Source organism: Megalopta genalis, chromosome 10 (genome assembly GCF_051020955.1).
Source record: "Megalopta genalis isolate 19385.01 chromosome 10, iyMegGena1_principal, whole genome shotgun sequence".
Taxonomy (NCBI): Eukaryota; Metazoa; Arthropoda; class Insecta; order Hymenoptera; family Halictidae; genus Megalopta; species Megalopta genalis.
The window spans coordinates 11,011,398-11,029,671 of record NC_135022.1 but is presented as its reverse complement, the minus strand read 5'-3'; the positions used below and the strand labels follow the sequence as shown (position 1 = coordinate 11,029,671).

Sequence of the window (18,274 nt, the reverse complement as noted above, 5' to 3'; positions counted from 1 at the left end):
AAGTTATTTTTACAGTTCAGTGTAATAACTGCTTCTAGTTAACTTTTGTTGCATCGTACTTTGAACTATGATCTAAGAATATTACAATTCGCCAATTCGAAAAATCAAGTCTTGTCCAGCTTTTCGACGTTCCGGGCCACCGCGCGTTCCACCCTCGGGTTCACGTGTGAGCCATGAGTTACCATTTCGGCCAAGTCACGTGTTTACTTTGTTCCGCATTGTTGCACCTCGCTAATGGCCGGTGCAAGCATTTTCCCCGGCTCGCCACCGGCCCCGGACACCGTGCACGGTTTTGCGCGGGTGTATCGCGCCCGAAAGGTCGTTATAAGCTGCGAAATGGACGAATCTCTTTTAGGGAGCTACGCCAACAGAGGCGACCCGCGGGATGAGGAACAGCGTCGGGGACGGGGGGAGGCAATGTAATGGTGTGGTGAGCGAGGGTAGATGTTCCACCTGAGATGGAACATTTTTCCATTTTGCCGCTTTTGCTACTTTTGTTCTGGCTACCTCGAAATTTATGGTGACCGATAATTAGTTCTAATTAGTGCACGCGCGCGTAACAAGTTGGGAATATTTTGGTATTTAACATTAAATCTACTAGGCTCTAACAGTGAGTGGAAAGCGGTGCTTTATAAAAATGAGAAGACTCAATTTAGTCAACGTTTCCGCCATTTTTCATACTAGGGGGTGTTACCTTAAAACCGGATGGCACCTACAGTCCGTTCAACGAGGCGAGAAAGTACAGTGCTGGACAAAAGTCGACAGCATCATATGTATGTGTATTTGAACAAAAAAATATATTTTTTATACATCCTATACATATAAATATAATCTCTAGATTGTATCTAAGGCAAATGTACCTATTATGGAACACTTTTCGGGGGTTATAAGATTAGCATCGATTTTATTACAACTGAAAAGTGTTATCGATGAATATTTATACTACTGTACAAATACAAATAAATATTCGTAGAGAGAGAGAGAGAGAAGAGATATAATATATATATATAAATATATATTGATGTTTCCAGAGATAACGTAATGAACTTTGAAATATTTATTTAATATGAATGAAAAACATTACGAGCAAAATAGTAAAGTACGAGCGTGTACCTAGTAGAGAACACCGTCTTCGAACGCGTATCTTTTAATACATATACCTATCGTGCTGGTTAAGGTGACTAGTTCTATTGGATTGGCAACTAAGTAATTGCCGATTTGTTCAATGAAATAAAAAATCCTTTTTTACTTGGAACGAAGTTTAATCTGTAATGTATTTTCCATTTTGTTCGATGACCTTTTGCCATCTCTCTGACAACTTCAAAATTCCACGCTCGTAGAAAGTCCGATCCTTTTCGGCTGAAAACTGAGTTAAGTGAGATTTTACAGCGTCATCGTCGTTAAAAGTTTTACCACGAAGGGAGTTGTCCAGGGATCGAAATAAGTGGTGATCCGATGGCGCGAGATCAGGGCTATATGGTGGGTGTAACATCGATTCCCAAGCAATATCCATCAATTTTTGCCGAGCGGACAAAGACGTGTGCGGCCTAGCATTGTCCTGCTGGGAAATGACACCTTTACGATCGACCAATTCTGGTCGCTTTTCCTTGACCGCTGCATTCAATTTGTCCAGTTGCTAACATTCACGGATAATAAAAAATAACATAATAATAATTTTACAATATAACATTTACGGATATCATAAAAATGGGAGTGAGAGACATCTATAACTGAAATCGGCAATTACTTAGTTGCCAACCCAATATAATCGAAGATATATTCACATTTTATACTATTTTTAGGACTTTATATTATATTCGTATTATGTACATGACATTCAGATTATATTGCGTACTTTATGCAAAGTAAAAATGATTTGTATTAATCAAAAGGAACAGATGTTCAATGAAAATGTATTTCTTCCTTTACCTTTTATTATCTTTTTGCTATACACGCATAAAATGCGCAACCTGATTAACTGAAATCGGCAATTACTCAGTTGCCAACCCCTATAGTAGTTGTAGCAGTAGTGTTGCTTACAGGCATGCCTCGCCGCCCCAACGATCAGTGCAGATGGACACGTCCGCGATTTGCAAATAACGTTGCAATACCCCTACCCAATAGTTCGACTTAATAGCTTACAAGAATTTGTAGCTGCAAGATGATACGAAGCCTCGCCAGAAGTTTGTGTTTCACAGCGCAACGAAACGGCAGGATGGCATTTCCTTTGCATAACGTGACCTTTCAGATTTGTACTCACCGGATGTCCGACCAGGCTCTGCCAAGAGAACTCGAGGTCTTGAACGTTAGACTGCACCGGCACGACGAACTTCATCGCGTATGTATTGACCACCCCCTCTTGCACGTAGTACAACTCGCCAGTGAGACCTGAAAACAAAATAGGGAACGTATATACCAATTGGTCGATCAATTATGAAGAAGCCGCGCCGGCAAGGGGAACGGCAGGCAGAACAATTTTCCTTCTCGGCTCGTCTTTGTAAATCGACTGAATAAACTATGCGGCATCGCGTTGTCGAGGACATTGACCGGAAACACGTTCGACTATCCGCGAACCAGGCGAGGTTGAATGAACCACGCGGTTTCGATTTTCAGTCAGAAGTTGTACTTATAGTCTACCGTTACAAATGAAAGTATTTTCAAGTGCAGTTTTATTCACATTGACATGTATACATTATAGATATTTAAATCGAAATACATTTTAATCAAATATGTATATTATGCGTGTTTGAATAAAAGCTATGCGTGAAACAAATATGTTCAATGTACGTATTAATTTGAATAAAATTTTATTTCAATCAAATATATACATTACACATATTTGTATAAAGCTATATGTGAAACAAATATGTACAATGTGTTTACTGAATATTGATCTCTATCCGTTCACTATTCTTACTTTTCTTCACAAGGTTTACAGAAAATTTCGCGATTTCGGTATCAAAAAATTGAAATAATTTCTGTGGTATTTTAGTAACCTTTGCCGTTTGTTCGTTTCATTTTAACAAATACATAATCAATTGAATTGAAATAAAAATAATTTAACATGTCTTATTCGATCAGTATAAAGTTAATTATTCCTGAAAATGAATTATAATCATAATTGGTTACCCTCCTATCTCGAAGAAAGAATGTACGGAATTATTTACTATTCATTGTTCCATTTTATTAATTTCCAACTATCGCGTCAATCCGTTATCAAAGAACAGATTAAGCCGTAGAAACGTGGAACGTTAATACGTAGCATCCGCTTGGCGTCTCGCTGTAAACGCACCACCGAACTTCATTTTCCCGGGGAAACCCATCAGCGGCGATGAGCCAGCAAGATTCCAAAGAAACGAGCATCTTCATCGCGTCACCGGTGGACACCGTGTAAACGTTCAAACACACTTCCTGCCGCGAAGGAAATCGATCCGGAATTAATTACACGGCGTACCCCGTGGACTTCAATTAGAAGGCGTCCTTCAGAACGCGCTACCATAATCCAGCATGATACTCCCGATATGATTAATTATAATCAAACGCTGTGACATTTAATTACACGACGGAGACATTCGTTCCGTTCCGTTCCGTTACGTTCGTTGGCCCGGTTTTCAGTTTTCATCCGCTAATTACCAACCGGGAATACGAACTTGCGCTTAATCCGTGCTCCATTTTGTCCCTAATCCGTGCTCGGAGGATCCTCCGTCGCAAAGACTCCAAGCAAACCCCCGATACGGTCACTTTGCCATATCCATCCCCTCTTTATCCTCTAGCCCGCCAGTTTCTAGGAGAAGGGTGCGGGCGGTTGAGTTATCCAACGATTACAGTCGCCCGCCGAGATCATATCTGCGGAGTATACACCGCGGAATAACGCCGGCTAAGATAAAAGTACCTAATATGGAACGCTGTTCACGGGTGCAAGATTACCATTGATTTGATTACAATTGAAAAGTGTTATTGTTGAATACTTATTATACTAGTGTTCGATAGATTGACGTTGATAGATTGAAATGTAATTAACTTTGAAATATTTATTTAATATGAATAAAAAATAATACGAGCATGTATCTATATTATGGGACACCGTTTTCGTACCATGTACCCGTGTTCCATATTCAATTTCTTTATTTTGCAAAAGACATTTCTCCCTCGCAAACAACAAATTCGTACGTATTATTTTTAATTACAAGCATCGACTCGAATTGGCTGTTGAGTGCAAGGTACTTTTTTTATTATTATATCTTTTAATTTGTGCTATTATGAATGAATGCTGAATTTTAACCCATGGTTGCTTTGAGACTATTATTCCTCCTGACGAGAATGTATTGTACAATGCAATAATAAAAAACTTGGAACGCGAAAATCATGCTCAGGATCAATTTTGCGGTAACTTTATAAAATCTCCACCTATCCGAAGCTGTTGAATCACGCTGCAACGGTCGTGACGTATAATTTCCTAACACCCCGTACATTCTTATAGCGTAGCAAAAAGACCGTAACTAGTTCTGCTTTCGTTCCAAAAACTGCAATTTAGATGCCAACCGTTCAAATACCTGCATTCGAATAAACGTCTTTTTTTACAACTGTTTGTTACGGAACAGTGTTTGCACGAGTAAATTTATAGAGAACAATGTTTAAAAATATGGGCTGAATCTTTGCATCCACTTTCATAAGCTCCTATCCATTCTTCGTTGCATTGTTTGTGCTACTGTTTCAAGTAGGGAGCACAATCGAGCTGTGTTCCATAGTAGGTACTTTTCTCTTATTTCGTAGACGGCTCGTGTAACGCGAATCCACCGAGATTCGAAGCGCGCCGTGTACTTTTATTTTCTCTTACCCCAGCCGGAGAGATCGTCTCCTGGATCACGATCTAGGAACGCCACCGAAGGGATAGGTCGCGCGACACGCGTCCCGGAAAATCTTGTAGACACGCTAGCTACGCGATCTGAATTTCCTTGGGCGATCGCCGCGTCACACGTCGTCTCTGGCTTCACATATGACTACGCAATTCGATATCATGCCCGCGACAAGCCGACACTGTGTCTGCAGGCTGCTCTGCGCTGTGACGGATACGGATTTTTAGGTTCTTTCCAATTTCATCGGAGTTCTCGCCACTGAAATGGAACTTCCGATTCTGGAGGAAAGAAGTGTGTTAACCCTTTCGCTACGGCGGTTCAGTCCGCCGTAGCGCCCCTCCTGAACGGAACCACCCGCCGAAATTGTGCACATTGCGCGTGGATAGTGTATTTGGGAAGAAAAGGGATTTTTCTTTAAAACAATATAGTTATAATTTCTGCATAAGGTATAAAGTTATTTAATAGGTAAAAAAAGTTTCATTAACAATGGAAAAAGTGAAGAAATAATATATAATATACAGTAATAAAATAAAACATAATATTCATAATACAAAACATAATACATAATAATTAGTCCTAAAGTTAGTACTTTCGATTTTCTATCCCTTTATGACATGTAACACAATAATAATGAGAAATGCAGGTAGAACAAATATAACTTGAATGGTGTGTCGTTTATTTCGGACTGCCGTTTGTTTGTTTCGTCAAAAGATTCACGCAATACCAGCATGTCGGATATATCCGGCGTTCGGCTCCGCGAGTGTTCATATGGATGACGGATATATCCGTCGTTCGGAGCGAAAGGGTTAAATACGCTTTTGAACAGTAGCTGTACCGAGCGTCGAATGTAACTCGGCTGTGTTTCCTTATAAGAATTACAAAGTTGAATTTATTTAGATATATTCTAATTTTTATCTTAATTTGTGCTTGGCTAAATACACAGCTTTTTAATTATTCCCGGTGGAATTTTTGTTATGACTTTAACTACAACTTCTTCTTATAAAAATTACAAGGTTGACTTCGTTTAGGTTTATTCCAATTTTTATGTTAATTTGTGTTCGGACGAATAAATTGATTTAATGGTATCCAGCGGAAGCGTGTTTGTTATTCCAACGATTGTAGAATAAAAATTATCGAACCAGTTATTCGACCGGGGATGAAACATTTAGTTATTTATTTATTTATTAGTGGTATAAACCGGATGGTTCGTTTAGCAAATACAGGATTGTTACATGTACAGGGTGTAAAAGAAGGACTATATCAAGCTCTTTCGACAGTCCAACAAAAAAATGTTTCAATGAAAATTAATCAGTATTTAGTCGGCCACATATTGAAAAATAATAAATTTCATAAATTGTTGTTTTTCTACTAAAAGTCGAGCTCACCTTGACTGTTTAAAACGGCATCCTGTATCTTTGATTTTGTAGGGTTATTGCTGACGAAAAAATGAATTCAACGACCTCTTGAAAATGGAATAACTATTTCTAAATCAAACGATTTCACTTGAACTCTTTTTATGATGTTAGGGAGTCTAGATTATTATATAATGGCTAACAAATTTAAAAAAAACTACAATTAATTGGAATGACAAAAAGGGGTAGAATATTCATGTTTTTCATCATTTTGATCTTAGCAAATTTTACTTACTTCAAAAACAGTAAACCAGGGTAACAGACTACACTTTTTATTTCATGTTGATTTACTACAAAATACAGAACGGAAAGAGATTATGTCAGTGCTCCAATATGTATCTGCATTTATTTGCACACTTTACATCCGTAGAACGTTACCAACAGATTCTATTAAAAAAAACGAAAGCATTTCTTTTAGAGTAGGGAAATATTTTCGTATGACTTATAAACAATCCATCCAAAACGTACAAATAAAGTAAAAATCAACAATGGATCTGCTTTATATTGACTGCAAATATAGAAACATATTGATGGCATTCAAATTGGTAGCTTGTCAAAGTATGACACATTTTAAGAAAGTCAAGATCACTTGATACAAATTTTGCACAATAAAATTAACCACAGAGAAATAACATTATCGTGCCCTTTCCACATACCTGCCTTAACATTTTAATCAAGCATTTATCTTCTGCTGCGCAACGTTTTGATCTTCCTTTCCATTGTACAATTAAACACTGTCAAAGTTTTCACGAGAACCTACGAGACATTTTAAGTAGGCATTTTTAACGCTTAATGCCCCTAGTTAACGTGTCCCCGGCGATTAAGAACTTTCCTTTAATTGTATAGAAGTCTCTTCCGTAAAAAAAAAAACGGTGCTTAAAAGGCCAATAAAATTAAACTGAACGCAGTTAATCCTTGTGCACGAGTACTTTTGTGGGCCGACGTATGTTCGCTATCTTCGTAGCCTTATAAATTCATGGACATGAAAAAGCAGCTGCCCGACCGTTCGTTTTACATCTGCGTCGTATTTATTTCCTATATTCCGATTAATCTCCTGTAATCTCTGAGGACAGGGAATATTCTGAATCTGGAATACGTACGCACGCCGGGAAAAGGAGGTAAAAGTGGAGGAGAGAAACGACTCTGAAATCTGGCCGATGTAAAGCGCGTCCTGAATAGAGTGTCTTTCCTGGGAATATGAATCGCCCAGTGATATTTTCCGAGGAACAGTCGTCCTATCGGATAACTTCTAGCACGAGGGTAATTTCTAGCAGTTTAAATGTGAGCGGTCGTATTAAAGATCGCGACGTGAATCGGATATATCGTACGAACGTGGCCCGCCGTTTTCGACGGTAAAGATTTATAGGCAGTCTTAACTCAAGATTGTCTCTTGGAACTTCTCCTTGGTCAGCAAAAATCGATGGATTTGAAACGAATTTTGCGATGTAACGTTGTACAAATTTTTGTTCGTTCAAATAATGGTGACCGACGAATTCAGGTTTGCTTTTGGATATTATGGAATAATTGTATAACAAATATAATACAAATATAGTTATGATAATAATTGTGGTAGTTCGACGAAAATAAGATTATTTCATTGTTCAAATTTTAGTTATTTAATATTTGGTCGAAGTGAACTAGAATGATTCAATAACAACGATTAAAACATTGCAATATTAGTACCAAACGGCCAAACAAGTGTACAGTAAATCCAAGGACTTTATCGATTAATATCGATAATATTTATGGCACAATCAAATCACGCAGTTTTCAAAAAGTCACAATATATGCACCAAATGTCGAAACAACTGCTCAATAAATTAAAGGTTCTTCATAGATCAGTAAAATACTGTTGTAAAACATAAAGTAATATTTCATTAATACATAATTTTAATTTGTACGACTTTGCCGATAATCGGACTACATCATTTAGAAATTCGCTCATAATTCAAGGATACCGTTGCCCCATTTTCGACTAATTAATTTCTCCCGAGAAAGATAACCTACGTCGTAGAGGCGCCTGCGAAGACTGTTGATTTTTGTTAATTTTTCATAGAGGTCTAGTGATTTAAGTTTAGAATTACTTAAAATATAAAAAAATATAATATAAATGCATTTTATTTTTACAATAATGCCAAACCTTTAAAATGACTAGATTAACTTAAATAAATATCCATTGTTAGTATAAAATTGACGCCTTAGAAAAGCATGCGCCTCTGAAGCGTATGGTTATCTTTTACGTACGTTGTCATATGGTTATCTTTCTAGGGTTAACCTTGTCGATTTAGAAATCTGCGCGATTCTTGCGGCAGCGAGCCGGTCTATCTACAACAAAATAGTAAGTCGGCTGCGTAAGAGCAAGCAGAAGTTCACAGCAGACGAAACACCAGGTAGACCACATAGACCAGGTGTTGCACCCGACCCGCTATCGCGCGTTTTAACAAATTACATCCCATAAAAGTTTATCGCGGCCAGGCCCTCAGGCTTCGCACACGAGCCGGTCACGATTCATAATTTCATTAGCCCCCGAGCGAATTTTACGCGGCGAGACCGGTTACGCCGGTAGATACGGCTGATGCGAAATCGTTGACATATTTACACGTCACTTTATCAGTCGCACCTATCCGCCAGCACCTGCACGAATGCGACGCACGTGACCGGGGATGGATAACAATGGGCCGGTTCAAAGAATTCCGTTCCGGTAAATCTCCACGAAAGGTATCGCCATTTACATTGAAATATATTTTTGTCTACACACTTTCATTTAACTAGCTACGGTCAAAACTTTCACATCGATTTGTAAATTATTTCCTGATAAGCTTATCGAGCTCAAATATTTACTATTTTGCGGTGCAAAAAAATGCGGTTAAAATTTTTGACGCAATGCCACAAGCGTGCCACAATTAATAATATCGAAAGCATGGACCAGCTGATCGACGATGTTCTGTTTGCAATTGAATCATGGAAAAACAAAAAGAAGATTATTTAGAATAACGTGAATGTATCACTGAAATATAGAAAATAAAGAAAAATAAAAGGAACGCTTATAAAATACGAGTTTATTTTAAATGCATGCAATAATTAATGTTCCAAAAGGAGGATCAAATGATTGTTGAACTGATAACAGAAAAATGATTTGTTATACAGTTTAACACTAGATTTACGGAGTAGCGAAAGCAGCTGTTTTATATTAGTTTATAAAAGCAACAATAAAACATTTATTCTGATTTTTGACGAGCGTTATTTTAAATATAACAGCGTTATTAACACTAGGTTATTGTAAACCTAGTGTCAATGCAAGCGAAAGGAACAATTCACTTTAAAAAATTCATCTACAATTTTATGACACAAATGATGAAAGCGTGGGACCTTCTAGATAATAATGTACAAATATTTACATGAACGCCACATGCTTTTATTATTCTTGATATAAAATAGTGCGCGTATAATTATTGTGGCATAAAAAGTACTGTTTTGTGTTGCTTTTTGTTTTCAAATTGTATTTCGTTAAAGTATTTGGGTACAGAGAAATGATAAGCGGTTCGAAGAATATAATAACGCGAGTTGAGAGAGTATCAAACTTGGATAGTTGTGGTAAAGAAGACGGGGTAAGGATATGGAGAGAGGTGAAGGATTTCTCCCTAATTGACATTCAGCTTGGAAACAAAAATGGAGACTTTGGGAAAAAGAGATACGATTCGAGCCTTGCGACTCGTTTTTATAGTTACCGATTGCCAATAATTGAGCCGTTTATTTTGAAAGTGGCATAAGTCACTTTCTCAAAAAGATCGAGTTAATGGTAACACTAATTACAATTGAACGGTATCTTTTCATTAAAAAAAAAAAAGTGACTTATGCCACTTTCAAAATAAACGGCTCAACTACAAAAACGGTCCGCAAAGCTCGAATAATCGTATCTCCTCTTCCCATATTGTCCATTTTTGTATACAATCTGAGCTTCAATTAGGGAGAATGTGCTGCACTTCTAAGAAAGATTTAACTGAAACGATTTATCCAGCAAAAATCAATTAACAAAGAAGGCAGCGGAAGAAAAGATATATTAAAGCGTAGTGTGCATAATACGAGCATCGGCCAGATCCAGTCCATCATTGAAAATTGCAATTTTAGTTCAACTAAAATGTATTCACCCTTCTGACGACAATCTTCTGGGACAAATATGCATGCAAAATTGAATTTACCGGGGGCGAAATACATTAAAGTCTTCCTGAAGTAGTCGTCCCACGAGAGGGATGAAATAGGGGAAACGGCTGTCAGCGCGTCATCGCGTGTTAAAATACTACAAATTCTCTGATCAACGATATTTTTTGCAGTCGAGGTAAACGACAAATGCTTCGTAAATCTACATACATTTGCATGGGTGTATCCTTGTACAAGGGATGCATTTCAGCGAACTTTTTTCACGCTCTTTTTGGTCGGCCATTCGTTCGAGTTAAAAACAGAAAATCTGTACTTCTATTCATGCAATTAGCGTACTCTGGAAAAATCCCATAATGCCAAATTTATAGTTTCCGAAATGCGTCATCTAATCTTCCAACGTTTCCTCCACAAATTCGTCTTTAAGATTGAGGTATTATAAATCAATCGTTTAATTTTTATTTGTAGTTATTTTTTACTAATTCGGTGCCAATGTCGTACCGGTCGCCTTCGACTTTGAAATATTCTAAATCGGTAGTTTAAATTTCTGTTCATTTAGTGCGAGTTATGTCTTTTTTAATTGGTATTGTATTTTCAAAATATTTTAAATCTATTGTTTAATCTGTACTTGTATCTACTATTTCAGTTAATTCAGTAGCACAATTTCGTCTCTTAATTCGTCATTCATTTTTAAACATCATAATCTAATTGTTCATCTTCATTTACACTTTGCTTGTGTCAGTTTATTACAATAATTTATACGGGCGATTTCGCGCATATATTACAACAGAATATCATTACATTAATCCCTGCATACGTTTAATGTACATTGAGTACGGTTTTCTACTAATACTGCTATAATATATGTACATACAGGACATTTAAATACTTCACGAGGCAACAGTAATATTTACATAGTATTATAAATAGCTCATTAAAGCAAAATTTTCAAGATGATAAACGAGTCTCGAATAAACCTTTAAAGAATAGTTATTTAATTAATTACATTTACAGTTCCATATAATTGAAAAGGCTTCCATATTATCTATTACAAACGAAACATTAAAAACCGTATTTTTGCGTTAAAATGTATTGTCATTTTCTGAAAAGATATCAATTTTTCCAAAAACCCTTTCCATTCATCTACTAAATAATCTCATACGTTAACACAAGAATTCTCAAGAATTTTTCGATGAACATTTTCCACATCAAATTTCGATAGCTGATTATTACAAATTGCGCGATATGTGTACGTTTAGATGAAGTACTCGTTAGTACAAAGCAAACTCTATAAATTAAAAAAAAATTAAGAAATAGAGCGATCATCGAAATAAAATTTCTATGAATGATTATCACAAATTGCACGATATGTGTAGATTTAAGTACAGTGCTCGTCAGGAAGCGAACTCCACAAAATTTGTTTACGAAGCAATTCCTATAAATCATATTTTCTTGGATCGTTAACCAAGCACGATCCTTTAAAAAAACACACACAGCCCGCGGTTTTGATTTCGCATGCTCGAGTCACTCGCCACGAGATTGCAGGCGAATCCATCAAAGGCTCCTCACGAAATTCCCCCATAGAAATACCGATCGACCATCAGGCGTGTCACGAAGCGATTTATCAATTTGGCGGCGACGAGATCGGGGAGGGAGGAATCATAGACTGGGAAAGGTTGGCCTCGTTTCGATCCCGCGGGACTCGAGACGTCATATGGGAAATAGCGTCGGAAGCAGGAAGATAGGTTATGGATTCCTCTCGGCGAGGTGTCGATGGGCTGCCTCTTCTGGCACTGCTAAGTAGAAAATCATGTCTGCCGTATGAACGGGCAGCCGCTACTGGCACTCACCGCGAACTACTAATGCCGATGGAGAAGCTGAATCTTAAATGCACGCTCGAACTTGCCGAGCCCGGGACGAGCAGCCGGGATACGTTTCTCTCCGAGTTACGTTCAGATAATGCGAAGGAGCCGTTTAATTCGCATTAGCAATTCCGATTGATGATGCTCCGTGACGCGCTCACAGCGAACGTCTTTGCCACTTACGAGTTACATTCTCCGCGGCGAATCTCGGTGGAAACATTAGGCGTCCCTGGGATTTTTCGGATTTTCTAGTTTATGGAAATCGAGCACACCAGTCTGCCAACTTTTCTTCCCATCTGCGGTTCACGTTGGATCTTCTTAGTATTTAACGCGTTGCTGTAAAAGCTTCTTAATCGCGGAATAAAACGGAAAGTTACAAACATTATTGTTTTCTTGAAGGGAGGTTTTCCGTTCTGGGAGACACTAACGAGAAGGTTTTTTTTCAGAATGTTTCTGTAACAAAAGTGAAGAAGATGATAGTCTGGAGTTTTCGACATTTCATTGTGTATTTTTTGAGCATACGAACAGTTATATAATTTTTTATTTTGTCTAATTATTGCGAATGAATGAATTTCATCTTATAGGGGTTACCGAAAAATTCTCTTTGGAAGGTGTTACAAACATTATTTTTCTTGAAGAAAGGTTTTCCGTTCTGGGAGACACTAACGAGAAGGTTTATTTTAGAATGTTTCTGTAACAAAAGTGAAGAAGATGATAATCTGGAGTTTTCGACATTTCATTGTGTATTTTTTGAGCATACGAATAGTTATATAATTTTTTATTTTGTCTAATTATTGCGAATGAATGAATTTCATCTTATAGGGGTTACCGAAAAATTCTCTTCGGACGGTGGGACGTTAGCTGCTCGACTATAAATCCGATATATGAGCCGTTTATTTTGAAAGTCCATTTATTTCAAAATCCAGATATTTAAGGTTTTTACGTTTTAATAAATTTAAAAATATTGCTAATTGATAACATGGTGGTATAATGTTTTTCTGTTCCAAAGGGCCACTGCGTTCTTTCAGCTTTGCTGACATGAAATTATATGTATAACGTAGAAATGTGAATATTAAAATAGCTAGCTCGGTATTTTTGAAAAATGAACTTAGGCCACTTTAAAAATAAACGGCTTATATGTTCTTAAACTGCACGATACTACCGAGGTAGTGAAACTATGAAAATCTAAAAATTCTTTTTTTTCAATCAATTGCTGGCATTTTGAAGTTATGCATCACTTTCATTACGTTGTCTACAAAATGAGACTATGTTGTTCACTGTCTATGAAAAAGTATATGTGGTTTATGTTCAAAAGATTCACTTAAATTGATCAGCTTTCGAGATATTTGTCCCACCAGTTCGAACAATGACGTTCGAATGAAAACGCGTTTAATGTTTTACGTGATAAAAAGGACCCATGCACCTACCACTTAAACGCCTAATGTCTTTGGTTATTATTAGAATTTCGAAAGCTAGTCGTACCTTTATACATATGGAATGCAAATTTTGCAATTATGCAATTTTTCACGCACACATTTTGATCTAACATCAAACGTAACAGAGATATGATAAAGTTAAAGCGAACACCCCTTGTAATTATTAACAATATGCCGTCCGGTGGTACCACGCTGGTGCCATGAAAAAAAAACTATCTATTGGTGATACCACTTTGGTGCCATTTGAAAAAACTGAAATAACAATTGAACTATATTTCTTGGGTGTTAAAAGGCGGCAAACTAACTATAGCATTGTGCTTGTTTAACTAAGAATCGAGTACGAAAATTTTTGGACGACTTATCTTAATTTCAGGAATTTATATTACCGCCATCTTCGAAATTTTTGTTAAAATCTAAAATTTCCAAGCTATCATGCCGGCGTCAAGCAAAAGAATCGTATCTAAGATCTGTGCGGACGCCATAGCGTTCAAATCCGATATACCGGGCACTCAGACAAAACGTGACTGATCAAACTTAAGGACGTCACAACCCGTTTAAGAATAAATCACCTGTCTATTTATGCAGTTCGTTAAAATGTTTACGGTTACGGAGAAGCGCATAGGTAGATAAAAACGAAGGAAAGTCTCTTGCGAGTGTCAACAGTGAAGTAAACGTAACGTTTCATTAAGGAGGAGGCAATCAGTAAAATGAGCGTACCCGACACGTGTATGCGCATGGAAAACACGGAGCCGGAAAATGGTTCGATCAGGGTCAGGGAGCAAGATAAACACATTAAGGACGCGAGGTCCCTAACAGGAAGCATGTCTGGCGAGTAGAGGGGCCTCGCGTGATACGATACGGTTGTCTGGGACGGAAATTCTAAACGTCTTGAGGAGCGAGGGTGAAAAACTCGCCGGGGATTTTGGCGCCGCGTCGCGGCCGCACCCTTCGAGCTAATCTCGTGTCTGCAAACTCTGTTTCCTTTGCCGGAGTTTCCTTTTGTTTATCCATTCGTAAATGGAGGAGCCGATCGGTTCGGCTCTGCGCGCGTGCTAAAGGGAAGATAAAATGTACGGGAATCCTATTACTTTGAGCCCGCGTCTGTATGAAAATCTCCGACAAGTTCGTTAATAAAGACAAACAGTGCTCGGCCTGAAAGGGAATTACTCGGATCCCCGGGTCCGCGATGAGAAACAAGTTATGTTTTCATACCGTTCTCCCGCTATGAAAAGAAGAAAAAAAAAGGACGCAAGTTCCTTTCGACTTTCGAGAAATTCTCCGAGGGGCTGCGCGCGTGATTTGCGACCTCCAACTGCGTTCAGGCTGTGTCGGCGACGAGCAGTTTTATTTCAGGTTAATACTTTACGATGGCTTTATACAGGCTTCATTTAGAGACATTTCACTGATTAATGATAACAATCAAACTGCGGATTTCGTGGATTTATGACCGAAATGAGAAAATCGGACTTAAAACGGTGAAAATATTTAGCGAATTCGAGGACATTATTGTATTTTTGGTAATTCGTTAGAATTATTAAGAAGAAGAAGAAATGTTTTCGTAACTTCTATATTTTGCAATTGACGCGGACAATTTCTATTTTGGATGAAATGATGATAGAATGAAATGTTGCTGTTATATAGAATTGATTTCATACAGATAATTTAGATATTATTCGCAATATTACTAACGTTCTCGTCATTCGCTATATTCTGTAATATTCTGTATTGTAATATGTTGTAATAAATTTCGTGAGAGATTTCCTATAATACAAAAAAATTTAGCTATTAAAGTGCGAAGATATTTTGATTGCAAGTAGAATCTCGAGCATCCCCAATAGGTTTCACATATAAGCTCATAAAAGAAGATTTAAAAAAGCCGAGTTTTTAATATCTTTCTGTGTTTTTAATGTCTTTCTGTGTTCCAAGTAAAAAAAAAATTTTTTATTTCATTGAACAAATCGGCAATTACTTAGTTTGCCAACCCAACAGTTCTCCTTTAACACACAAAATCGAAAGCAGGCCGCCAAAGTTCCGAGGGTACGTAGTCAGGAGTTCCGATGCTCGTCTACGGCGGGGAAAGTTTTAATAACAGAAAACATGATTCTTGCTCTAATCAAGAAATCAGGACAGACGTCATAACAGTTGAATCGGAATGGTTTCGTTCCCCGGAGGGTATGGCGGTGGTGACGCGATCCGCCGAGATTCAATACACTTTGCCGGGTTCTCGCTCGCAGCCATTTATGAGATCACGGACACTAATCTCGAAACTTTTCCGGAATTTCTCGATTTACTCAGCGGCGGAAAGTTTCGTCGATTCGATGGAATTTAGTTACGGTCTAGGCGGTGAGGGGGTGGGGACGAGAGCTGAAGTTTTCCAGAAAACCGACTGAGTTTCCTACGTCCTCCCAACCAGTAACCGTTACCGTTACATTTTCATGAGTTAACCGAGGCCTCTAGCGGAGTGTAATCGATAGACGTTAATTTCATTCCGGCCGATTCTGGAAAATCTCGTTATCGCGACAATCGTTGGAACGACGGCGGAGTTTGATGGTGTCTATCTTGTTATCGTTGTCGACTTTGTTTTCGCCGACGAGCAAGCACGCGGCGAGCAAGCGCCGGCGGTTGACGCTCTCTCTCTCTCTCTCTCTCTCTCTCTCTCTCTCTCTCCCTCCCCGTTCTACATTGTAATTACTATCGGATTTGCGAAGGATTAAAGGTATCCACGATACCAGAATTAAATCCTACTGTTGGATGCGATCGCTCCACGTGAGGGCCGCTAACGTTTCGCTCTTTTTTTTGCATTTTTCTCCGAACCTTTGCCAGCTTCATGAGCGACGCGGTTTAGCCTTGCGAGATACGAAATATTCACGCTCTGCATTGATTTTACAGCAAAATTTACTCTTCTATCAAATTACATCAGAGTCAACAATCTTTAAAAATTTATTACAAACTTTTTAACCAGTCTACTCATTACATTATCGTCATAAATACGTCAAATTCACAGTTTAATTATAAGCCTCGACTAATTTATTGATATAGAAAATTCAACATCCATGAGTCGTATAAATTCTTGAAAACCTGTCTAAAACTAGGAAACCAGGATATTCGTGAAGTGCTTTAAAATCGTTCATGAGATCGTTTACAACTGTGACGAATTATTGAAACCCCCTTTTTTGCAGACATTTAAACATCGATCACTAAAAGTAACTGGTGCGTATTGCTTCATAATCACGACGAGATGGAATTTACATAAATCTTTCACCATTGTTATTACAGTGTAGACTTGGATTCACAAGTTTGTTGTTTTCTCTGTAAGAATCTTTACAATTTGAGCAACTTCAAATTAAAAAATATGAAACCGGTCATTTTGAGCAGCACGAGAGGTTTACCGTTAAGAAACATCGGTAATTTTACTGAAAAACACGTTTCGATCGATTTTACACAAAGAATGGCCTACTTATGAATCGTATTTCAGCACTTAAAAAATTAAAGTAAGAAGAATTGCGAAATTACAAATACTTATTGTCGACAAAAGTTCTATAAGTGCTGAAATATGATTCATAAGTAGTAGTTGTTGTGTAAAATCGATCGAAACGTGTTTTTCAGTAAAATTACCGATGTTTCTTAACAGTAATTCGCTTAACAGTATATTCACTTGGAACCAGACTTGTGACGTTGCAGCTTTTGCTATTGCATTAATATCCACATTTTTATTACGGAAAATTGGGTTCTGTTGTGTTACAGTAAAAAACTTAAAGTAAGAAGAATTGCGAAATTACAAATATATTTATTATCGACAAAAGTTCTATAACTGTAACACAACAGAACCCAATGTTCCGTAAGAAAACTGTGGATATTAATGCGATATCAAAAGCTGCAACGTCACAAGTCTGGTTCCAAGTGAATATTCGTTCGCAATTTCATTCAGCTCGATCTAATCTAGTTTCCAAGAAAATTTCTTTCCCCAATCTCGCGTGTTCGGCCTAATCAAATTCGTGGACTATAAAATATAGTAATTAACCGAGCAGAACGGACGGATTAAACAGTACCCGGAGTTCCCGGCAGTTTATTTTACAGGGAATCATTTATCGCGATACGATTCCACAGCTCGGCACTTCTGCCGCCGCCGAATGGAATTCCGCGGTGCTCATTTGTCGCGGACCTGCGGCCCGGGTCTCGTTGACTGGTCGAATTTGCAATAAAGAAGATAGATGGAACGAGGGGAATGGCGCCAGCTAATCTTTTACTCCTTCATTTCTCATCGTTTTCCTTTCTCATTCGTTATTCATTAAGCTTCACTTTGTTTGGCGCCGTTCCTTCCGCGAATATTGGGATTCTCGAATTATTATCAGAATAATTTAACACAATATTTATTCGTTTGTTTCGGTACGATTCTCCTTTTAAACGTAGCCCACGCAATTCTACCGGATCATCGCTAGTAGACTGCAGTTATTCGGATCCGATATTATGTATCCTGGATTGATTCCTGGAATTTGTGAACGCGAGGGATTTTTTATTCTATCAAAAATCTCATTACTTACACATCTGCTTGA

At 37.8% G+C, this 18,274-nt stretch overlaps 1 protein-coding gene across 1 annotated transcript in view; it reads right to left on the bottom strand.

The window, feature by feature from the left end:
• The window catches only part of LOC117220096 (tyrosine-protein kinase Dnt), a 182,432-nt gene that overhangs the window by 119,208 nt on the left and 44,950 nt on the right, over positions 1 to 18,274 (bottom strand). The window contains exon 2 of the mRNA XM_033469781.2: positions 2,261 to 2,388. Within this exon, the coding sequence (XP_033325672.1) occupies positions 2,261 to 2,388 (128 nt within the window). The remainder of the gene's footprint in view (positions 1 to 2,260; positions 2,389 to 18,274) is intronic.